The sequence below is a fragment of the Leuresthes tenuis genome, unplaced genomic scaffold, assembly GCF_036924035.1.
Source record: "Leuresthes tenuis unplaced genomic scaffold, fLeuTen1.0.hap1 SCAF_1, whole genome shotgun sequence".
Taxonomy (NCBI): Eukaryota; Metazoa; Chordata; class Actinopteri; order Atheriniformes; family Atherinopsidae; genus Leuresthes; species Leuresthes tenuis.
This window is the reverse complement of record NW_027325355.1, coordinates 9979397-10004970: the sequence shown is the minus strand read 5'-3', so window position 1 is coordinate 10004970 and position 25574 is coordinate 9979397. Positions and strand designations below refer to the sequence as shown.

The 25574-nt window shown below is 42.3% G+C and overlaps 1 protein-coding gene, 1 non-coding gene and 1 pseudogene across 2 annotated transcripts in view; 1 reads left to right on the top strand and 2 right to left on the bottom strand.

Annotated features, from left to right (window-relative positions):
• Positions 1-3285: 3285 nt before the first annotated feature.
• The window catches only part of LOC140292462 (NLR family CARD domain-containing protein 3-like), a 596771-nt gene continuing 574482 nt past the window's right edge, over positions 3286-25574 (bottom strand). Inside the window, exons 5-12 of the mRNA XM_072379489.1 lie at positions 18744-18814; positions 16710-16994; positions 13006-14350; positions 12439-12921; positions 8521-8694; positions 7376-7549; positions 4557-4603; positions 3286-4430 (exon numbers count right to left, since the gene is read on the bottom strand). Coding sequence (XP_072235590.1) covers positions 3895-4430; positions 4557-4603; positions 7376-7549; positions 8521-8694; positions 12439-12921; positions 13006-14350; positions 16710-16994; positions 18744-18814 — 3115 coding nt within the window. The 3' untranslated portion in view covers positions 3286-3894. The remainder of the gene's footprint in view (positions 4431-4556; positions 4604-7375; positions 7550-8520; positions 8695-12438; positions 12922-13005; positions 14351-16709; positions 16995-18743; positions 18815-25574) is intronic.
• On the bottom strand, positions 24950-25068 carry LOC140317871 (5S ribosomal RNA). Its single transcript, XR_011917800.1, has one exon. It is a non-coding gene; the product is annotated as a 5S ribosomal RNA (ribosomal RNA).
• LOC140296957 (5S ribosomal RNA) lies at positions 25425-25530 on the top strand (annotated as a pseudogene).

Genomic DNA, 25574 nt, shown 5'->3' with positions numbered 1-25574 from the left:
ACAGTCAGTGTAGACAATATGGAAAGTAGAGCTCAGGAGGTGCAGCTGAAGCTTTTGCTTCTTTCATCATTACTTATAGAGATGACACTGAAATGCTTTTGTATTCAGAGCTTTTATTGATTGTTTAAGGGTGACAGCTTCATGACACTTTCTCCAGTCTGACCCTCACTTGGAACACAATCAAACATACTGGGACATGTGGGAAAGGATCACAGTGTTCATACTGTACATATCTGACATATATAACATCCACAGGAAGACACTTTATCATTTACATGCTGATTCTGTCATTTTAACATCTTTCAAAGTCAGATTTGTACTAGAAATGATGTTATACACTGTATGTTGACACGTAGAAATAATCCCATTCTGCTTGTAAGCAGCTCTGAATAGAAACAACCATAACTACACTGTTATTACTGTATTATGTTGATGCATGAAAACATCTGAATGATTGTGCTGGAAACACTGAGAACAGCCTGAAGATGTGGCTGTTGTGTTACTTTTGCTTCACAGTCAGTGTAGACAACATACAAAGCAGCTTCAAAGATACTTCCAGGTGAGGCGTGAAGAAAGCAGCTGTGAGCACCGTAACATACAATAAATACATTATTACTGACCTGGACACTGATACATTCAGATTCAGTTATCACATATATATGAAGGATCTGCAGGTCACTGCTTCTGTTTTCATTTACATTTCACACAGCATTCATACAATCCATGTTTCCCACCATTGCCTGGGCTCTATGAACATGTGCTGCATATTATTTACAGTTAAGATCATAAAGCTGAAAAAGAGAGCAGAACAGCACACGTGATGACTGGTGACTGAGAACAGAGCACCATCGCTGCTGACATCACAAGAAGTGATGTCATCACTGATTATGACCTCACAGTTCTGCATGACATCACAATGGAAACATGTCATCAAAGGACATGACATCACTGTAGTTTATAAAAGCCTGAAAGACAAACCGCCTGAAAAACAACACTTACTTAAAAAGTCCTTTTTGAGTCAAACCAAAATATCCTCTCCTGCACTTCTGTGGGGTGACAGAGTAGATGAAGAGATTCTGGAGAATGAGTCTGAGGGTTTCTACATAATTCCCTTTGAAAGTGGCAAAGAGGAAAGTTCTGAGGAAGCCGCCAACAGGCCAGAAGATGCAGAATCATCCCCAGGCCTCTGCAGCTCAACACAGCAAGAGGAAGTTTACAGACTCAGGAACCTCTCCCACTCCCTCTGTGGGCTGCACTCAGAGGCAATGGACTCCCTCCAAGGCCTCTGCTGCCAACACCAATTATGGCTCAGAGAAGTTTAAGGGGAATTTCTGGTTCCAGAGTAAAAGGAAAGTTTCAAGTAAAGGTTTAATTCCAGCAACCTTAAAACCTTAAAACAAATCCAATGTGGAGGTGTGGATTTAGGGGAAAACCTCCTTGAACAGTTTGGTGTAATTGGGTCTAAAATATAAGTTGATGGTTCAGAAGAGTCTATTTTTGTTGTCAGCTCAGAGAGCTCGACTGGGTAATAATAATAATAATGTGGCTCAAGCAGAGCTTGGATGATAAGAATGGTTTTATGAACTTCTGAGGAATAAGTTGTATTTAAATGAGCTATAACTGTCTGATCTAAAATGCACTCAGATAAAAATCAAGTCCATGCATTCATTCATTCAAGCTGTGTTTATAACACATTAAAAAGGATCATGAACTAAATGTTTCCAATCAGCTGAGCCGTCATTTCACCTTTGTCAGTTCAAAACTGACAGAAAATACAAACTCCATGCACAAACACTGCTTTAGATTGATTTCAGAGGTGAAACTGCTGCAGCTGCTGGTCAGAAAGAAGCAACCTGAACCTGAGTCCGCTTCAAAGTAGGTTTCACTCTCCACTTTAAACTTCTAGAAAGATATAGCAGTGTAGAAGTTTGCATTTTGGGGATTTTATGTTACTTTTGCCTTGTTTTTTTAACCTGTTAGTATTAATGTATCTGTATGTGTGATACTGTTTTTTTAAAGTGAGTTAAATTTCTCTATTTGGTGCAGCTAACATGAACACATGACAGATCGGCAGTAAAACTCCTTTTACAACATTAAATAAGAGGCGTCTGTGAGGTGAATATGGAGCTCCTGGTTGCATCAGGCAGGTCTTTGTCTCCTAAACTCTGTTTAGAGTTTTTCTGTGTGAAAGCAGCTGAAACTCTAAATGATGAAGATGTTTGATGTGTCTCACCTGCAGGAATCCTGAGCAGCGTGAAGACGTTCAGCAGGACAAAGACGGTCAGAGTACGCTTCGTCATGGTTCACCTGGAGACAAACAGACAGATGTTAACATGTGGCATCAGAGCAGCAGCTAAATCAGCATGATGATCAGCTGTCATTTCACATCTTTATGGTCCCACCAGAGGACAACAAAGCGTGAACCGTCTGTACTTAAACTGTAATCTGATCTTAAAGACTCTTTGTAGTTGTTAGTTCCACATTTGACCCTAATCAGTGTAAAATTAAAACATTTTAACAGCTTTAAAACATATTTAAAGTGGCTAATTGTTAGTTCTGCCAAAGCTATGGTACCTGGTTCTGGTTGTGGGTCCTGGTCCTGGCTGTGGCTCTGTGGTTGGGTGCTTTCAGCTCTCAGTCTGGTGTGCTTGAAGGTTTCTGCCCAGTTTTCCCTCCTCATGCCTGATCTGAGCTCTCAGCTGCTGTTTTTCACAGCAGGACGACACTCGACTTCATGAGGTTGCTAAAACAGCAGCTTCATTGTTTTAGTGACGTTTCCAGTCCAGTTGGTCGACCTTCCAGCTGTTTTTCAGCTTCCAGGAAGTCTAGTCTGTGATGGATCCTGATAGAAAAGCATGACTCAGTTATTTCAGAATAAAACTCTCTGCAGAAACAAGTTTTGTTTTAACAGAGAGGTGGAAGATTTACACATTTAATGGGGTAAATAACTCCAGTCAGATATCAATATATGATCCAAATATTCAACAATCAAACCAACAACAGTGTAGTAACATCTCTGTGAAACATCAGCATCAGATTCATTGAATCATTTACGCTTTAAGGAAGCACGGCTGCATTTAGGTTGAAGTTCAGCTTTATTATTGTGAATAATTAGCAGAGAAGACAGAACAGATAATGAAAACAATATTTAGAATAGATAACACCATATTAACACAAACACTCAGTGCTGTTGCTGTCTTTATATGATCCATGTTTTTTTTAAAGCTTTTGCAACACAAACTAAAACACATTTGAATAGAAAGACACATCTGACTTTTTCTTCCCTAACAATTTGACCCAATTTTCTGAGGTCTTAGTAAGATGTATGAGACAGGCTTTGGTCAAACGCTCTGCTGGTGTCATCACAGAGTCATCACGCCTATGACATGTTAACCAGGAAGAAAGTTTTCTAAAAGAACTCGACTGTCTCTGACAGAACTGAGTAATTCTATCAGTTTAAACCAGAGTCCCTAAACATTGGAGCAGAATCAGTGAAGATCTGTCAGCAGGTTGGAAATTCATCTTGGCTGATTGCAGCTCAGTGATTCCTCTCTGATATCACAGTTTGTCACATGTGCAGCAAACTAACTGCAGCTGACATCAACTGAATGGTCTCAGTTGAAGTGAGCTGCAGAGAAACACAACATACTGATATTCAGTGTGAAGCTTTGACTGGAAACACACAGAAAAACAACATCCTGGAAGAATGGCAGCTTCCATCTTTAAAGGACTGGAAGAGGAAGAAGTTTCCAAGGAATCATTCAGAAGAGTTTCAAACAGAAACTGACTGATTCCATGAATCTGAAAAGGTGTTTCTGAGTGAAAGAGACAGACATGTACAGACTGAACTATCTGTTCAACAGTGATTCTCTGACAGGAGGAAACTCTTTATACTCAACACAGAGACAACCAGGAAACAGGTGACCAGACTGTAAATCCAGGATGCAGAGGTTCCTCAGTGAATGTGGTGTTGAAGGTGTGGAGGTGGATCAGTGTGTCAGAGGAGACTTTGTAGAAGGACAGAGTGCCAGCAGGACGGTCCACATACACTGCTGCTCTGTTAGAGACAGAGGAGGAGGAGGAGGTGTTGATGATGAGTGTTACTCTGTTATTGTGCCAGACACAGTAAACTTCATCAGAGCACCTCAGACTCCAGGACTGATCATTACTTCCAAACACAAACTCTCTGTCTCCTCTCCTTCTGATTCCTCTGTAACTCACTGATACATCAACTTTTCCTCTCCACTCGACCTCCCAGTAACAGCGACCAGTCAGAACATTTCTACACAGCAGCACAGGACATTCATCAAATCTGTCTGGATGATCAGGATATGACTGAACCTCCTCCACACATGTCACCTTCCTGTTGTTGTCAGACAGTTTCAGTTTTCTGTTCACTGTGTTTGTGTCGATTGTGAGTTGACAGGAATCTGATGGAGAGAACAAACACAATCCAGCTGCAGTTATTGATCTATCATCTGTTCACTTTGATCAATGAGTGATGTGACAGTGTGAAGATGGTTGGATGTCATGAATCAGATGAAGAACACACTTACACTTCCTCAGACCTGGTGTCAACCATCGTTCTCCAGCAGGCTCCACCCTGAAAGGAGGGGGGGGGTCAGAGCAGCACAGTCTCTTTCAGCATGCAAACATGGACATTATATGGCTCTCACACACACACTTTGTTTCTACACTGAGAAAGGAACAGTCCAACATCTGGATACATCCACTGGAATGTCCTATCTAATGGTTGTGTTTTTCATGTTCTAGCAATAGATTCTTTTCAGTTTATCTTCATGGAATCATGCAGGAGGAGAAGACCATATCACCAATGAGTTAAACTGCAGTTTAACTCTGCTGTGAACAGCCTGAACAACACTGCTGCAACTGTAGTATGTTTAGTGAGTTAAGGGCTCGTAGCTGTGATCATCAATTGATGATTTTATCTCAGAAAGGGAGTTCAGATACAGGTCAGTGGATCTACTGGTGGGGAAGACTGCCATACAGACCTGGTAAGCACAAGTGTACTGTGGGAATGTTTGTCAGAGAGGTCTGTCCATGAGATCTACAACTCACACCTCCAGGATTGCTTTTCTCACCTACAAGGTGAGTTTAAGAAGATGGAATATGAACGGACCGTGTTCAGGACCTGCACTGTGGAAGCATCTTTTGGGTGCAGAGAACGATGTCTGTGCCTGCTGTGGTGTTTCACTTGCTTGTGAACATCAGCAATGAAAGAAGCAATCAGTTAGAAGAAGAAGGCCTTTCAAGCCTTTTGGACTTTTGGTTGGCCCCAAAGATGTTCTGGCAAACCGTTCAAACCATTGGCTAAGAAAGGGAAAACAAGGTCCAGCTCAGGTTGTGCTTGGCCTGGGTGGGGAACTGCTGACTTTGTGTAAGTCCTTTATCTGACCAGCATGTCCTTCATTGAGGAGGGAGAGTCTAAGAACTTGAAAAAGGACTTGCTCATCACTTTGGTAGAGGTTGCTAACGGAGTTCATTGAAGAGCCAGAGGGGTGAGGGGAGGGGTCTTCCCACACCCCTGTTGCCTGGTTTCTTCCACGTTGCGGGAGGGGCCAGGAGGATGAGTTATTGCTGGTTCGGGGTCTGTGGTGGCTGGGGGGCTGTTGGCCCAGCGGAGTTGAGGGAGGGGGGACATGTGCAGATGTATGGGATGTGCAAGCGTGTGGTGATGATTGGGCCTGGGTCTGGGACTTGCTGTTCTCTGGCCTGCTTATGCTTCTCCCAATGGGGGGGCGGCGTTGCCTCTCCCTGCTGCTCGTGACTTCACCCACCTGTGGGCACGTCTTGACTCCCAGGGTACTTGGCCAGGGGCACTGGGGCATGCACTGGCCCACTGTGCTTGGCTGTCTGGGGCGCTTGGCCCTCCCAGGTATTGGGTGGGGACTCTGCCGGAGGGTTTGGGGGCGCTCGGGCTCCTGGGGCCCGGGTCCGGTGCACGGCCCATGTGTGGGTGGCTGGGGCCTGGCGGGGTCGGTGGGCTGTTGCCCCTGGTTCCCGGGGGGCCTCTGCCCTATGCTTATGGGGGCTCTTTCCGGGGGCTTCCTCTGCGGTCTTCTGGGTGGATGCGTGGTTGCCCCTGTGGTGGACTTCCTGGGTTCTGTGCTCCGTTGGGGCTGCTGGTGGCCTGGGTCTTGTGGCCCTCTCTGCCTGCTTCTGTGGATTGTGGCTCTGTACACTTATACACTCATAACTAAGCACGGTTATCATGTAGGTCCTGTGCCATGGGTATTGCATGTTCATGCACACACACACACACACATGCAATCATTAGCCGAGTAGCATGCTTGCTAAGCAGTTGATGTATTATCCTGTGGTTTCAGGTCATCTATATCCACAGTTGTGTTGTATGTGATTGCTGCTACTTGTGCTTGTTTTTGTTTGTTTGTTTGTTTGTTTGGTTTGTCTCTGCTTGTCTGCTTTCAGGTACTCCTGGTGGCGCTAAAGCTGGCCACAGAGGCCGTGGATTGTCGTCTGTTTTGTTTTTACAGGTGTAGCAGCTGGTTGTCTGGTTTTTCTGTCTATTTTTGTTCTGTTTCTTCTTCTTTGCGCTTCCTCTTTCCCTGTCCCCCGGTCCGGTTCGGCACTATTACATGTGAAATATTGTAACAAAAATAAATAAATGGGCAGTTGATGGGCATCAAGAGGATGTACACCCCTCTAGCTTTCAGTTCACTAATCTTTTGAGCGGTGAGTGGGGATCAAGTGGGGATCGAACCGTCAACCTTCAGGTTATTGGACGACCACTGAGCCACGGCCGCTCTATCACTGATTGCCAAACCTCAAATTCAGAGGGAGAGTATGGTTTTCACCCAGGTCGTGGAACAGTGGACCAGATCTTTATCCTCGCAGAGTTACTTATCCCTTGAGCACTCTGTGGTGACAGTATGTGGTACCAGAGTTGCTTTTGCAGGCTATTCTATCCCTGGCCCATAACATGCTGGAGAAATTCTACATTCTCACTGATTTGGGAATGCTTCGGGATCCCCCAGGAGGCACTGGAGAGTGCTGCTGGGGAGAGGGATAATCTCATAATCTCTTGTGATAAAGATTCGACAGGTAGGCATTTTAGTGGCTAATTTGCACAATGGGGCAGTGATCACGAAAATCAAGCCTACAAAGGCAGGGTATCTGTGTGATCTGTCATTAAGTCTGATATCAACTAAGTTAAGATAAATTCATCCGTCAGCTAAAACAGATTAAGTTCCGAACAGAGTTACTTAAATGTGTGTGAGCTAGAGGTTGTTATTATTATTATTAACTCAGTGGCATAGTGAACACAGCTTCTCATAAAGACTGTGTGAAAAGGAGATGAAGTGTTTCCGATTCCTCCTTACTCGATCAGACATACCTGAGAGTTTCCAGTTTGCAGTTTAGATCTTCCAGTCGAGCAGTGAGCAGCTTCACTCCTGAGTCTCCTGGATGGTTGTAGCTCAGGTCCAGCTCTCTCAGATGGGAGGGGTTGGAGGTCACAGCTTCAGCCAGAGAAGCACAGCCTTCCTCTGTGATCAGACAGCCTGACAGGCTGCAGACACACAAAACAACACAGAAACTCTGAGAGAACTGCTCTGAAACTGAAGCTGAATGTCATCAAATGTTAACAATTAAAAAAAAAAGGAATTGTCTTATTGAGTTTCTGTTTTCCTTTGTCTCAAGTTTATAAGTTACTGATTCGGTTTGCAGCTAATATCACATTTTCAGATTTCAGCAGAGACACCATAAGTACTTTACTGCGAAAAACTTCAGGTAGATCCATTGTCTCTACTTCTATTCCTGTTTTAACTATTCTCCACTGACTATGTGGACAAGTTCCTAAATCAGCTTCTTTAAATTTAAAAGCAAATTTGTGGTTTTCACTTTTGCTTGCATATCTAGACTTTGTAATGTAGTAGTAGTAGTATATCAGACTGAATATATAGAAAACAAATATGTGCAACATTGCACAGGAGGCATGATATTCTATTGGACGTGGACAAGTGGGAGGCAAGACTGGTCCCAAATGATGGACTGAGGAGGCGAGGACAGGCGAAGGAGATGAGTGATGAGTGACTATGTTCATCTATCAAGATAGAAACAATCCACTACAATTCAGCCTCATTCTGTTCATCTAATTTGATATTTGTAGTCACCAGAAAGTTTGGGAAATTTATTTGTAGTGTGGCAAAAAGTTCTTCTTCAGAAAAACAACCAGACTATACCACCATTTTTATAGGCTGCGGTGATACAGAATATTTCACATCCACATCAAGATCTGTCTTTGAATCAAGAAATTTCCACATCTTTCATGTTCAGTTAAAGACAGAAAACAATGTGTTTCAGTGTGCATTGGTTCATATAAACTTCAGACAGTTTGAGCAGAAAGTTTTAGATATCTGTCTTAAAAACAAGACAAGTTTTTCCAGGTATAGCAGAAAGAACTGATCTGACACCATCCAACACCTTCCACAGTGCTGTGACTCATTAAATAAATCAACACTGAGTTTGATGAATACTGACTTGAGAGCTTTCAGTTTACAGTGTTGAATCTTCAGTCCAGCAGACAGCTGCTTCACTCCTGAATCCTGCAGGTCGTTGTTACTCAGGTCCAGTTCTGTCAGACTGGAGGACTGGGAGCTGAGAGCTGAGGACAGAGCTGCACAACTTCTCTCCAAGATGTTACAGACACTCAGTCTGAGGAGAAAAAAAGGTGAATGTTTCATTAGAAAGGAAGAAAGTCAGACAGCAAGCGAGACTGATTCACCTGTGATCACCTGAATCAGTCTTGCTTGGTATAAATAAAACCAAGATATAAATTCATCTTAAAATAGTGTGACAGGGTGACAGAGTGAGTAGCAGCAAAAACAGTCTGAGAAGAGTCTTTACAGTTAGAAGCATTTGTTCCATTTGTTCCAAATAAAAATGCCATTGAGTCTCAGACCTCCTGTTATGCCTTTACCACTGAACAAAAATGAGCCACATAATATCACTGTTTAGAAGGGTGAACAAACTTCTCTTGTAAAATATAGCTTAATTTCCCCGTGTGCTTAATTAGAGTTTTTACACACTGAACTAATAAAGAGATTAAACAGACTTGGACTTCCCAAGCTGTAGATAGTTCCATACTTTGACAGTCTGTTTTAGCCTCTAAACTCGCCACCTTGGAGGAGTTTGTTTGGGGATGGAATGCTGACCACAATACTGGCAAAGCGTCTGGAAATGATGAACCATGCCTGCCATCCTCCCAATAAAAGATGGCAATTAAGATGCATTAGCAACACACACACACATCCAACCCTGCTGTTTAAAAAAAATGAATACAAGAAATTGTTCCTGTCTGGTCAAGGCCTCCCTATTCATCTGCCTTTGTTAAACATGTGGTCGCTGATTTGGACTAGAATTGGATCACATTTTTTCACTCTGTACATATTCACTCCAAAATACTTGAATATAACCATTGCATCATCTGTGATAAGTAATGTTATACATTACTCTTATTTATCAATTTGTTGTGTCACACTAACCTACAATAGATTTTGGATTGATGACAGACTAACCATTAGAGCTCATATATGAAGTTGAGTTGAGTTTTTGTACAAAAACAAACAGTTATCCTCCATCCTAAAAACAGATTATTGGAGGAAATGTTGCTTTTTGATAGTGGAAATTGTGATCAAAATATATCCACCTGCCTATGATACTTTGGATGCCATCTATCACCCTGTACTCTTTATCACACTGTATTATAGAAGACAACATCACGACTTCTGGTTATTTCAGTGTCTAAAGATCAAGGTCTGAATCATTTTAAATTTCTCACCTGTACTACTTATTAAACATGCTCTGTAGACTGGTTTCAGTAACAGGATTGCTCAATCAATACAGAGCTTCCCTTTTGACGTAGGCCTACGCTACACTTTCAGCCAATGGTATGCCTGAAACTGTTGTGACGTCTGCCTGGGCGTATTTTGTAAGGCGACCTGCAATGAGGGTGCCTCAAAGCAACTCGACTCCTGCATTCCTCCGTCTCATAAAGATTTGTTCAGAGGATTCTAAAAACACCATAACTTTTTAAGATATAAAGGGTAAAGATATAGCATAAACTTAGGATATAAAGACATCAAAACAACATAACATAACATGACATGATGGTTATGAGTCTCAACATTCAGATGGATATCTGTAAAGTTATTACATATGAATAATGAACCAAACAATGTTATTTTCCTGTGTTAAACACAGAATACAATAAGAAACAGCTGATGCATTGGTTAACAGTTGCATTATTTCATATAAATGTCACATGTCATATGCAAGTTGTTGACTTAGATTTGGGTTAAACTATTCAGTACTATGGACCACTCGGGGGCAATGTGGCTCCATAAGCTGATTAGCAACATCAAGAATGTTGCAGTCATTTAAAGCCTTAAGTTTGTATTAAATTCCACACTTGAGTTCACTACAGGCATAATCAACAAATCCTAAATTTAAATACTCTGGTGTCCCTAAACAACTTCACCATCACTTTTACTTTTTCAGTCAAAGCTGTCCATGAATAAAATAAAAATGTTGAGTTACAGCTTGATTCTGAATTACTGTTAGTTTAATTCTGTTAATCTCATGTTGCAGAGTAAGTTTTCTTTTGTACCCGTTGCTTTTATGATATAAAGTCACACTATACTCCAAGAATCAAAATAACCTCACCTGAGAAATTCTAGTTCACAGTTTGGATTCTCCATAACACCAGACAACAGCTTCACTCCTGAATCCTGTAGGTTGCTGTTACTCAGATCCAGCTTTATCAGACGAAAGGACTGGGAGGTGAGAAATGATGACACAGCTCCATAGCTTTTTTCCGAGAGGTTACATACACCCAGGCTGAAGAGATAATATTGGGAAAAAAACAACAATATACTGTAATGAAAATTATTATTTAGCCTTATGCTTGTTTCTCATCATGTTTAAATGACTTGTGAGACTTGGTCTTCTTTTCCCAGGCATAAGATGTTTCCAATAAAACATTTCTGTATTACATTATATATTCTGCTTTGCGTACTCCGCAAGACCGTCCAGCTAGGAGAAGTTAGCTTGCACAGTCTGATACAAATACATTTTTTCCTTCTCCTGTGTTCAGGTATAATACGACATGCACTGAAACTGGAAATCAGAGTTACATTCTGGCACAGGTGCTCTGTGTTGAAGTCTTGTTCTCTTTTGTACAAGAACTATTCAATAAACCTGCCTGAGTGCTTTTCACCTTAACAGTGCTTGGATAATATTCATTATTTTTTTCCACCACAATACTTACTTAGAATTGAATAAAATTTAATGTTACTGTCAAAGCAACGCTCATTAAAAGAATCCATCCACATTTGCTCCGTGAAGCCAAAACATCCCCATAGCTTCTTTTTAGGTGATATACAGTTTTGTTAATCTCTATTTCATGATCCAAAAACATATTTTCTAATGACACATGAGTGCATATTCCTAAAGAAAAACAAATTATAAGAGATTAACAAAATGCACAGACATGACTCAATGTCACATCAAATGAAAAAGGCTTTTCAGATGGAACTAGTTTCATGTCAAAAATACATGTAGACTGAGATTATTCAGTTTGTGCATGTGACTTACAAGTTGCCCATTTTTAATCTCTCCCTGTCTAATCGTGACATGAAATTTGTAACTTTGCTCAGACATTTGTGTAATTTTGCTGCAGCCGATCTAAAGAGAAAATCCAAAAATGTGAGGAGCAGTTAGTAAATACAGCAGCAGGTGGCTACAGCACCTTGATCCAAAGAACGGGAACATCAAAAGGAAGGACAGCTGCTCGTTTTCTACCAGAATGTGAAACGTACAGCAATGAATCTTCATTGAACAAAACATTTGTTTTGTATTTTCATGATGAAGGAAGAATTCTCTTTTGCTGAGAGTTGGCCAAACATCTCTCAAAATATTTCTATTCAGCTTTTTTTTCTGTACACCTCTGTTGTCTTTTTTTAAACTGTTTTTGAACAGCCCTCAACAACTGCATGTTCCCCTCCCTATATAAATATAAGATATATAAAAAGGGATTTTTGATTATGTGTCCTCTTTAAAAATTTAAAAATATATTTTAAAATTACAGCATCACAACATTGCATGAAAAAGAAAAACATCAAAACATAATTGAAATCTAACCTAAGAGTTTCCAGTTTCAGGTGTGGACTCTGCAGTCCATCAGACAGCTGCTTCACTCCTGAGCCGTAGATACTCAGGTCCAGTTCTGTCAGACTGGAGGACTGGGAGCTGAGAGCTGAGGACACAGCTGCACATCCTTCATCTGAGAGGTTACAGACACTTAGACTAGAGACATAGAAGTAAGAATAAATAACTCATTCTTTATTACATGCAGAAAGCAGCTTATTCATTACTGACTGAAACCAAACATGTACTTACAGAGCTTTGTTGGAGGCTTTGACCACTGGCAGCAGCCTCAGAAGAGCCTCCTCTGAAGCAGAGTATTTCTTCAGGTCAAACACATCCAGATCTTTTCCTGATGACAGTAAGATGAAGACCAGAGCTGACCACTGAGCAGGAGACAGTTTATCTGTGGAGAGACTTCCTGAACTCAGGGACTGTTGGATCTGCTCCACTAGAGAACGATCATTCAGTTCATTCAGACAGTGGAACAGATTGATGCTTCTCTCTGCAGACAGATTCTCACTGAACTTCTTCTTGATGTAATCAACTGTTTCCTGATTGGTCTGTGAGCTACTTCCTGTCTGTGTCAGCAGGCCTCGTAGGAGACTCTGATTGGTCTGCAGTGAAAGACCCAGGAGGAAGCGGAGGAACAGGTCCAGGTGTCCATTTGGACTCTGTAAGGCCTTGTTCACAGCACTCTGGTAGAAGAGTCGAAGAGAATCTGCAGAATGATCTTCTCTTGTTTCAGATGTCTGGGAGGTTGTTTGTTGTTCTTTCTGCTGATTGACACCAGAGCAAAAAACGAACATATTTTTCAAAGACTTTAAAGAAAAAGATCTTTGTGCCCTTGCGATAGGAGCTGATGATGATGGCTGTTTTCCAAGAAGGTTGACTCCAGAGCTGATGAAGGTCAGATGGACATGAAGAGCAGCCAGAAACTCCTGAACACTCAGATGGATGAAGCAGAACATCTTCTCCTGGTACAGCCCTCTCTCCTCTTTAAAGATCTGTGTGAACACTCCTGAGTACACTGAGGCTGCTGAGATATCGATGCCACACTCTGTCAGGTCTGATTCATAGAAGATCAGGTTTCCTTTCTGCAGCTGCTCAAAAGCCAGTTTTCCCAGAGACTCAATCATCTTCCTGCTCTCTGGACTCCAGTGTGGATCTGTCTCAGCTCCTCCATCATACTTGACCTTCTTCACTTTGGCCTGAACCACCAGGAAGTGGATGTACATCTCAGTCAGGGTCTTGGGCAGCTCTCCTACCTCTCTGGTTTTCAACACATCCTCCAGAACTGTAGCAGTGATCCAGCAGAAGACTGGGATGTGGCACATGATGTGGAGGCTTCGTGATGTCTGGATGTGGGAGATGATCCTGCTGGCCTGCTTCTTATCTCTGAATCTCTTCCTGAAGTACTCCTCCTTCTGTGGGTCAGTGAACCCTCTGACCTCTGTCACCATGTCAACACAGTCAGGAGGGATCTGATTGGCTGCTGCAGGTCGTGTGGTTATCCAGAGGCGAGCAGAGGGAAGCAGTTTCCCCCTGATGAGGTTTGTCAGCAGCACATCCACTGAGGTGGACTCTGTAACATCAGTCAGGGGCTCCTTGTTGTGGAAGTCCAGAGGAAGTCGACACTCATCCAGACCGTCAAAGATGAACACAACCTGGAACTCTTCAAAGCTGCAGATTCCTGCTTCTTTGGTTTCATCAAAGAATTTATGAACAAGTTCCACCAAGCTGAACTTTTTCTCTTTCTGCACATTCAGCTCTCTGAAAGTGAATGGAAACATGAACTGGATGTCCTGGTTGGCTTTGCCTTCAGCCCAGTCCAGAGTGAACTTCTGTGTTAAGACTGTTTTCCCAATGCCAGCCACTCCCTTTGTCATCACTGTTCTGATTGGTTCATCTCTTCCAGGTGGGAGTTTAAAGATGTCTTCTTGTCTGATGGTTGTTTCTGCTCTGCCTGCTTTCCTGGATGCTGTTTCAATCTGTCTGACCTCATGTTCATCATTGACCTCTCCAGTCCCTCCCTCTGTGATGTAGAGCTCTGTGTAGATCTGATTCAGAAGGGTTGGGTTTCCTGCTTTAGCAATCCCCTCAAACACACACTGGAACTTCTTCTTCAAGTTACACTTGAGTTTGGTTTGACACCTGTGAAGCACCTCTGAAAGACAAAATGGGAGACAAGAAGGTTTCCTCTTACTGAGCAGTGTATGGAGCATAGATATCGAGTAAATAAAGTCATGTGCCTTTAAATGAAAATTTACCTCAAACTCTGATGAGGCACTTATCTCAGTTACAGTTATTAATATAGGCTATAATTGCAAATGAAAGACACAAATCATTTTTCTGTCCCTTTCAATTTATTCTAACACACAACAGTGTAGATGGGGAGGATCAGATGTCTGCAAACCCTATAACAAAACAACAGTTTGGTGTAAAACCTTTGGAGTTTTAAATCACACACCCAACTCAAAGCCCTCCGCAAGGGAAGCAACTCAAGGCCTTTCCTCAGAAAAAAACAGGACACAAGTTTTCAATAAACTACCAACCATAAGTGAATAATACAAACCAAGAAAAACAAGAAGATAATCCCACTAAAAACACTCACTCCATGTGAAAATAATAAATACATTAAACAACTGCAGAAGATCCTCAACACCAAACTTTACTGCAAACCCTACATTCACGTGCTGCTGCACAGGTGGAGCTTCCATCTGAAACACACATCCAAACACACCTTAAAATCAGAGATTATTTTCTGTAAACACATTAGCAACCATAACCCTGTTCAAAGCCCTCAGAAAAAAGGCTACTCCAAACATTCCCTCAGATAAACCAAGAGATAAACCCTCAGAAAATGCAACTGAAGAGCATCTCCCAAGAATGTTTCTCCCACTTCTACCGAGGTTAAAGATGGACTCCACTGTATCTATCATGCCACACAGATGCAGCTACTACACAAACTAATGTGGAACTGAATTGGTGTTGGTTCAAGTCTGTAAAAATTACACTGCTCATCTACTAATGGCCCTCTCAGACCTCATGAGACAATCCCACCGCTTCACTATGTAACCCATTCATTTTTTACAGCTTGCGTTGTGTAATGATGGTTTGTCGCTGTGAAAAGTGCACGACAAGGCAAAAATGGACACAACAAGCTGGTTGTGTGGGTGAATTATTTGCGATGTTCCCTCCTGCACCCACAGAATCACTGTCAGTGCAGGGGTGCATTGCAATGTAGATGGGAACAGGACAGATTAATCGTCCTTATTGACTACATAAAGCCTACAACACATAACAACCAATAGCTTTCTGCCTGCCAACAACAAAATAACGTGTCTATTTTGCTCTGTACTTTGCGACCAGTGTGCTGAACCCTCCATCCATCCATCCATCCATCCCTCCATTATCTGCCGCTTGTTTGGGGGTTGGGTCGCGGGGGCAGCAGCTTGAGCAGAGAAGCCCAGATGTCCCTGTCCTCTGTCACTTCCTCCAGCTCTTCTGGGGGGACCCCGAGGCGTTCCCAAGTCAGCCGAGAGACATAGTCTTTCCAACATGTCTTGGGTCTTCCCTTGGGTCTCCTCCCAGTGGGACGTGCCCGAAACAGAGGCGTCCAGGAGGCATCCTAACCAGATGCCCGAGCCACCTCATCTGGCACCTCTAGATGTGGAGGAGCAGTGGCTCTACACAGAGCCCCTCCCAGATGATTGAGCTTCTCACTCTATCTCTAAGGGAGAGCCCAGACACCCGGCCGCTTGTATCCGTGATCTCGTTCTTTCGGTCACTACCCATAGCTCGTGACCATAAGTGAGGGTAGAACATAGAACATAGACTGTAAATCGAGAGCTTCGCCTTCTGGCTCAGCTCCTTCTTCACCACAACAGGCCGATGCAGAGGCCACATCACTGCTGACACCCCGCACCAATCTGCCTGTCAATCTCCCACTTCATTCGTCCCTCACTCGTGACCAAGACCCCGAGATACTTGAACTCCTCCACTTGGGGAAGGATCTCATTCCAAACCCGGAGAGGGCATTCCACCCTTTTCCGGCTGAGGACCACGGTCTCCGATTTTGCTGATTCTCACCCCAGCTGCTTCACACTCGGCTGCACTGCTCCAATGAGAGCTGAAGATCACGGCCCAATGACGCTAACAGAATCACATCATCCACAAAGAGCAGAGACCTGATTCTGAGGTCGCCAAACCAGACTCCCACAGGCCCCTGGCTGCACCTAGAAATTTTGTCCATAAAAATTATGAGCACAATTGGTGACAAAGGGCAGCCCTGACGTAGTCCACCCCTCAACGGAAAACACATCCGACTTACTGCCGGCAATGAGGACCAGACTCTGACACCGGTCATACAAAGACCTAACAGCCCCTATCAAGGGGTCCAGCACTTCATACTCCCTGAGGGACACGTTTGAATACCTTCTCCAAGTCTCCAAAACACATGTATACTAGTTGGGCGAACTCCCATGCACCCTCTAAGCCCTTATTACAGAAATATGTGGCTTTACCTTCTTGTGCTGATGGGCCAGATAACAAACACAGCTGAGAGGAAAGTGTACGATCTAATTTTTGAAGATGTTCCATCATCTTCCTGCAGGCTTCCTCTCCTTTTCTTCTTACATCATCGACGAGTCTTCGTGCCTTATCTGCTCTGGTCTGGTTCTCCTCGATTATTGCTTCTTTCTCCAAATCACTGAAGACACCATCTGCTAAGAGGGCATCAAGCAACTGCTTGAGGATTTCTTCCGTCACCCTCTTCACAAACTCCATTCGTATTCTGTTGAGTTCGCTCTCTGCAAGATGTCATAGACATGAACTATAAATGTTCTTGAAATGTAAAAATAATGAATCATGACTACTTCAGGGGTTCATGTACATTTTGAAAGCTGACACAGTAAAGTGCTGGATAATAGGAAGCAGGAGCCCAGGGAGACAGTCAGTGATGAATGATGTCATGAACATAGCTTTCATTGTGCTTTTGTTGATAAGGGGATATCATATACCTGTGAGGCTGAGGGAAGAGGAGCTCGGTCTGTGTAGAAGATTTCCCAAAAAGTGTTTAGTCCTAATACCACACACCCAAACTGTCACGTTTTATGTTTTGATTAATCTTGTTTTCAGGTTATTTGTTATGTTTTCAGGTTCTTGGTTTATTTTCTTGTCATGTTCTTTTCCCTGTCACTTAGTCTTCACTCAAGACACCTGTTTCTGTTCCACAGCTGCACATCATCACTAATCACCTCCCCACAGTATTCAATTTCCACGTTCAGTCAGTCATTGCGAAATCCTCACTTATCTTCATGTTCACGGCTTGTTAAGTCAGGTTTTTTGCCACCATAGTTTCCATAGTCACAGTATTATTATTCAAAGTATTGTATATTTAAATTCATAGTTAAGTCTTGTAATGTTTCGCTAACGCTAAAGCATTTTTTGCTATCCGGCTCAGCCGCGTTTTCAGTTCTTGCCCGGTGCTCTGCCTTATGCTTATTTGGAATAAATCTTTGTTTGATTTTTGGAAGTCTGCATCTGGGTCCTCCCTACCTTGCACCACTGTACTGACACAAACCAAGTGAGCAAATGGGACCAGAGTGTTAATGTAAACAATATGTTCATGATATAAAAGGCTGAACATCAAGGTATTCCAAAAATTTAAGTCAATTTGGTTGGTGCAAGAAGAGTGCTTTTGATTTTATGAACCTTCCAGACTCTCAGAGTCATTGCTGTTGTTTGTGTTTCAGAACAAAGATATCTTGATCAGAAATGGTTTGTTTTATATTTAACCAGATGGTTTTTGATGGGTGAATCTGTTTGAAGATCAATTAAAGCTAATAGTAGAAAGTAGTGATGAAAATCTGAAGCATTTTCAAAATAAACACATTTACAAATAAAACTTTTTTAGATTTTTGTTTCCAAAACCAAAATGAAAACTTGTATAATTTGTGAAAAGTTTATATCCATCTGCCATTAATATCCTGACAGCTGCACATCAAGCTCTGAACTTGATAAGCAGCGGAGTTAGCTCTGACAGTGACCCAAAATAATGTAGAGATTCAATGACCAAATCAAAGTAAATTTTAATCTGACGTATACTCTCTGATATAAAGGCTGATGTGTTGGATCAGATATCAGTGGGATAGAACAGGTTCCTTTACCTGTTACTTGTTATTCTGGAAAGACATCACCTAAAAACTCATTCTACATTCTGTTCAATGATGGTATCACACCAATGGCAGCCTGCAGAGATCTTTAAATTAAAGGAATTTAAATTACGTTAGACTGTAGTGAGGCGCTTATCACCATGGTAACTGGTGTTATTCCTTACATATCAGAGCTGTGACTGACCTGTGGGGTGTTGTACCCTGCCTCTGCCCACTGCTGCAGCTGTATTAAGGGTTTATAACATAGTTAAAGAGTCTAACAGTCACTGCTAACTGAAAGCTTAAGGACCCACACAGAAACAACCGTCGCTGTGATTGGTCAGTTTGAGCATCATGTGTCTCTGCCTCACTGATGTCTCCATGCAGAAACTGATAGACTCCTACCTGCTGAAGGTGGTGGAGCTGCCTGAGTTGGAGGGTCCTGCAGGTGCTCCACAGGTGTCTCCATGTTTGCTCTATAAGAAAAAACAAAATTGGTAAGTTCTCTATAATGCAACAAAAACTAATAAAACTGATGCAAAAGTAAATTACTAGGGATGCACTGAATTGAAAATTTGTGGCCGAAGCTGAATATAAATCAAACGCTTGGCCGTTGTAAAGTTCTTCTTTTTTTTATTTTAGTATGTAATAAGAGTAATGTATGTAATAATAAGATATTTCACCATGAAGCCAATTTGAGTAAATTTCAGCTTCAGTTTACTTCAGAGGCTGTCTTTCAAGAGCTGAATGCAGTCCAGACTCTAGTCTTGGCACAACTGGTGGTTCATATTCAGGATGAAGTCTGGATGTGATTGCTGGTGCTGGTTCAGATACAGACCCAAATAGAGCTTTGGGCTTATATCTAGCAGAAGCTTCAGGATGGGAGCCAGGTTTAGGTTCAGAGGACGCTTCAGAAAGCCAATAATTAGGTTTGATTTTAGGAACTGGTTCTTCAGATTCAGTTACAGGTGTAGTGAACAGCGAGCTGGACGAAAAGGAAGACAAGCGTGTGTGGGTTAGAAAAATATGATGATCGATGTGGAGACTCTTCCTGAAGTTGACAGATCTTGGTCCAGATGCAGGTTGAGGTTTAAGTCCAGGCCCAGCATCATGAGAAATTTGTTTTTGTTCTGGTCTTTAACGCAACACTAAACTGTGAATAAAGGTGGTTTGGTGATGTGAGTGCTGAGCTCTGACATGGAGCAGAGTCATGGACAGTTAGAGATGGTCATCTCACCTCTGAGCTTTGCTCTGGCTCTCATGTTCCCCACACAGAGTGGTTTTAGTGTCCTCACACTGATCCATGCTGCTGAATTCACATCAGCTCACACACACTTTCTACCTTCATCTGCAGAGGAAACACAAATCATTCATCTGCACATCAACTCAAATCCTCCTCTCCATCATTTGGGCTGTAAAAAGATCAGCTGCTGTTCTTCCACCAGTCCACTAGAGGGAGGCATGGAGCAGCACAGACATCATGATCCTGATGATGATGATGATGATGAAACATTTCCATTTACTGACACACACTGATTATCTGAACCTGCAGCATGAACAGCTACACTGTAGATAAGTAGCAGCAGGACTCCAGAAATCCATCCTGCAGGATCACTGCAGTCTGACAGGAACCACCAGGGAGCGGTCACTCCTCTCTGTTAAATATTATTCACTGATGAGTCCACATGATCACACACAGAGGCTCCAGACACACCTGAATTATGATCCTTCATAAAACAGGTTGAGTATCAGAGTCCAACAGGATCAGAGTCCAGGATTAATCTGGATCTCATATCAGGACTCAGAGTTTTATTGTGAGTGTGTTCAGAGAGCAGTGATGAACAGAGTGTGAGTGAACAGCACATTCCAGTCAGAGTTCCTCTGTTGGAGGAGAAAACAGCAGCAGACTGAGTGGGAAACATTTCATGTTGGTAACAAGCTGCAGCTCCTCATCAACACACACTGATTGTTGCTGTTTACTCTCAGCTCACATGACTTGTGTCTCATCAGCAGAGGAAATCTCTCTCTGCTCAGAGACTTTGTTAAATGAATCAAAGTGTCACTTACTCAGCTTCTTCCATGAACTTCTTCCCTCTGCAGCTCTCTGCTGTCTGGACCAGGTCTGTGTGGAAGAAGAGGAAATCCTCTGCTGCTTCTCCGACATCAGTCCTCTGTGTCTGCAGGCTGCCGTCACTCTGAAACTCTGCAAAGCATAAAAGAGTCTTAAAGTGATCAGAGGTCAGCTTTATATGACACACTCAGGTGTGTTCAGGTGTGACTGATGATTTCTGACTCTCCTTCAGGGGCTGCTAAAGTACACAGAACCTCTTTTTAAGTAGAGGCACATATACTTTTGTAAAAAATTAACTAAAATACTTTGTCAAAAAATAAAAGTTCTGCTTCAACTTAGTACAGGTTCTGAAATGTACCTTTTTGGTCTAACAGTACAAAGTAACCTGTTTTAAGGGAAATTTCCACAGCTCTGTGAATGCAAAGCTAACTGAACCTCACATCATCACCTTTATTCAACCAGGAAGTCTCACTGAGATCAGAGAGCTAATGCAAGAATGTCCAGATCATCATCTGATCTGAGGAATCTTAACTCTCTGTGATTTTAAACTGGATGAAGAAGGAATTACTGAAGATAATCTACACTGTCAACACATTTGCCAAGAATCCTTCTTCCAGCCGACAGCTTCAAACAGTTAAACACAGTGATGGGTGAGGACTAACTTCCTGCTCTGAATCTACACTGTGAGCAGAGTTCACTTTCATCCATGTCATTAGTTTCTGACTCTTCTTGTCACAGACGCCACGCTCAGTCTCTTCGTCTCTGTCTCGTTATTTTGTTGTTATGTCTGTCACCGGCCGATGGAAACACCACCCATTACTGTCCCATCCATGTAGGCTGAAAGCAGTCCTAATGTTGGGAAGACTCACAGTGATGGAACAGAATAAGTCGCTGATAATCACCAGAAAATATATCAAAACCACGGTTTAAACTGGGATTTGTACTGTGCAGGAGCTCTGTAGTTTTAGTGCTGCGACAGATGCACCAGATGTGTGCACAGAGACTAAAAACATCTGTCATCATGTGACAAACTGTGAACACATCAAGGTGACATCTCTCAGGTCTGCACAGCAATCAGAGTCATCCTGGATCCAGCTGTCTGTGTAAAACTGATACTGATAAAATGTTAGAAGTCTCCTGTGTGTCTGTATCAGCTCCAGCAGCGGTGCTGTAATGGTGATGATGGGATGAGACATGAATACCACAGTTTTTCATATTTACAGTTAACTGGAGTTGATTTATCTATTGTCAGGAACCAAAATAAAACTAAATTGTAAAAAGCTCAGGCTGAAATTAAGACTTCTGTGTTGTTCGGGTCGGTTTCGTCCCAGTTACAAAAATAAGATTATAAAGCAATAATTAGAGCCACAGATGACATCATCAGGGCACTGTCAGCCAACACACTGACAGCCAGCTCCTCTCCTCATCATGTGAGCTTTAGGGGATTCTCATTTTGCCTTGTTATCCAGTTTACCTGCACAGAAACAGAACAAGCAAAGACGGGCATGTCCACACATGTGAGCTCAGTTCAGTGTGGAGTTGGTGACCTGCAGAGTGCACATCTCCAATGTGCAGCATGCCAAAATGAAAAGAAGATTCTCAGTGAGAGAAGTTCTGCATCATATTTCTGGTGAAAATGAGGGAGAGGACACAGAGCAGCATGGAGATACGGATGAGCAGGTTTCTGAGGAGGAAGACAAAGTGGAATATCATCCAGAAGACACTCATCTGATGAGGAGGTCACCGGTGCTGAAGCTGCTCCTGCTGAAAGACTCAAGTCCAAAAATGGTAAGATGTGTTGGAGCTCAGTACCTCATGATGTACATGATGGCAGGGCAGCTGCTGCAGATGTCATCAAAATGACTCCTGGAATCACAGGGTTTGCTGTGACCAGAATCAGTGACATCAACACATGTTTTGAGCTATTTATGCCATTAAAAAGAGTCAAACCTTGAAGGAACAAAAGTCCACGGCAACATGTGGAAAGACACTGATGAGGAACACCTGGATGCTTCTTCTTTTTGCTGGAGTGCACAGATCCTGCAATGAGGCCACTGATCGTCTCTGGGACGCATCGACAGGCAGAAATATTTTCGAGCAACAATGTCACTTCAGACCTTTCAAATGATATCAAGAGTCCTCAGATTTGACAACAGAGACACCAGAGAAAGCTCTGACCAGCCTGCTCCCATCAGGGCTGTCTGGGACAGATGGGTGCAGCTCCTTCCACTGTCTAATGTCTTATTTAATGTCCAATTGTTTTCTCCTCATACATTTTTTGAACAGGGAAACATCTGAAAAACCTTTTAAATCATTATGTTGAGAATTCCAAAGTTTGACTCCTGCAGCTGAGATACACATTTGTTTTAAATTGGTTAAATTGGTTGTCCCAGTAGAGGGCCTGTGTAGAAATCCCTCCGTTAGCTCTCCTATAGCCGCAAGTAGCCACATAACAGCACCTATGAGCTAACAGAGCTATTGTACACGTTTGTTCATTCATTTTTCTTAAAGTATTGGTGAAATTAAGACAGATAATGTCTTATTTAGAGGCTGCATCGTCCCATTAACTCCGTTATATGGATATACGCTGATTGCGAGTTTTCTAAATAGCTCCCGAAGGATGCCGACTTTCGCCAAACTGTTCTGTGAGTAGATGAAACGTATTTCATGCCAGAAATAAGGTCCAGGTTTTAAAATACAGGAGTTCCCCTTTAAAGCAACTCCTCTCACACCAAAGCTATTTAACTCTGAAAGTTATATTGAATGATCAATAGTGTGAAAAGCTTTCTTCAGCTCAATGAATGGTTCATATGGTAAACTTCTTTCTGTCCGTTGCAGTTGGGATTTCTTCTGTCACCTTCATTATTGCTGCAGCTGTAGACCTATTTGACCCAAACCCATATTGACTCTCATTCAATAAGCTGTTGTTTTCAATAAAACTATCTAGTTTCTGAACAAACTGTGAAAGTATTGATATTGGTCTGCAGCTGTTAAAGCTATGTCTATCTGATGTCTTTAGTTGAAACATGTGATCACCTCATGACACATCAGGAAGTTGATCAGCTTCAGCTGCTGCTGATTTGTTGGCAGACGCCTCAGTTTCTCTTTGGCTCTCAGTTTGCTGGTTCCTGGATTTCCTGGATCTGTTGACATGTCCCAGGTACTTGTTGTGTTTGATCCTCATACATTTAACTTTGTCCTTAGAAAGGATGAGTTCCAAAAAGGGAAACAGGGACTGCTTTTGCATTTGACACAGCCTATATCATGCCAATGTTCATTTGGGACTGCAGTTTTTGCTTTAGTTTCAGACTTGTTATTAGACTGGAATGTTGAGGAGTTTCTGTGACAGATAGGCTCCACTCCCCCTGAAACCATGAATTAAAGAAAGTGGAAGGATGGAAAGTTTTGGGGACATTTATTCATTCATTCCACTTCAGCATTTCTGTTTCAGGGAAGATTCCAACTTTAATGACATTTTTTTTTTTATTATCAGATTTAATGTTAAGTTATCCTGAAGAAAATTAATATGACCACTTACAAAACAATAATGGACTTTTAAATCAGTTTTTCAAAGAGGTAAGTTATGGTTGAAATTTCTTATGGCTTTGATTTAGATTCAATTTGATGGTCAGTTCACCCCCAGACGGTGCAACTTACCCCCTGACCCGGATCAGCTTAACCCTAACCTGGGGCAAACAGGAAGCCTTTAGCTTATAATTCACTTAAAAAAGCTGATTATGAACTTCTTTCAATTTGATTAGTGTTGATTTTGAGTCAGGTGGCAGTGGTGTAGATCCTTTACAAGCACTGATGCCACACTGAGAAATATTCAACTCCCAGTAAAAGTTCTGAATCTAAAACCTCACTCAGGTAAAAAGGTAAAAGAATCAAAGTGTCATCAGCAACATTTACTAACACTTCCACCAGTAAAAGTATTTATTCTGCAGAGCAGCTCTCAGTGTTTGCTGTTAGATATAAAGTTGCCTGTTTGACAGTTTAAAGTGGCTGCACGTGCACTTTTTCTATCTGGCCTCAGCAAATCTCTGTAATTTATTCATTTGTGTTTGGAAAACATTGGAAACTTTATTTCTGAGCCCACATCAGTGGGTTCTGGTTGTTAACACATAGATGAGGAGACAGTTCAGTGTGTGAGGATAAAAGCAGAGGAGAACCTGGGACATCTGAGCAGATCTGGGATCAGCACCTTGGATATCAGCAGGGATTCTTAGGAAGGAAGGAAATGGGATGAATCTGCAGACTGCAGGAAGATCTGTTAACAGTCTGCAGACTAATGTGAGACAATAATATTTGTGTGTGTTTGGTATCCAGAAGAATTGAGACAGATGAAGTCACTGTGAGCTGAGCAGTGCTGGAAGATGATATGACAGAGTGACCTAAATGAGGTTTATGTGTGCGCTCATTTCCAGTCTTTGACAAAGATTGAAAAGTGAATTTATTTGACCGATTTCCTTCCTGATGTGAAGTATGTCATGAAGCTGTCCGTGTTGAGTGAGCAGCAGCGCCTCCTGCAGGTGTAAAAAGCTTACAGCACCTGGTATTCCCAGGCGGTCTCCCATCCAAGTACTAAACAGGCCCGACCCTGCTTAGCTTCCGAGATCGGACGAGATCGGGCGTGTTCAGGGTGGTATGGCCGTAAGCGAGAGAATCAGTCACAAATCAGCTTTTTATAGATGCTGAAACAACATCTATGACTGTGTTCTGACTTCTAAAATATAATGTAACTGTTTAAAAATGAGCAATTTGTGATGATTTCATCTAACTAAGCAGCCTCGGTCTCTCTGTGTGACGCTGAACACAAAACTACACACAGGGAACAGAAGAGGTCGACAGACACTAAGTTATCTGAGAGTCTCACTTTCAGCTGCAGAGAACCAACACGAGAGAGAAGAACATGTGCAGGATCAGCATCAGCCTCTCAAGCCAATTAGGTGAAAAACTAAAAGAAACATATGGTTCAAGCAGCTATATAATAGATATTTGTTACGGTGACTTTTGCTTACGGCCACACCACCCTGAACACGCCTGATCTCGAAAGCTAAGCAGGGGGCCTGGTTAGTATTTGGATGGGAGACCGCCTGGGAATACCAGGTGCTGTAAGCTTTTTCTCTTTTCTCTACAACCTGCAGGGGGCGCTGACACACTTC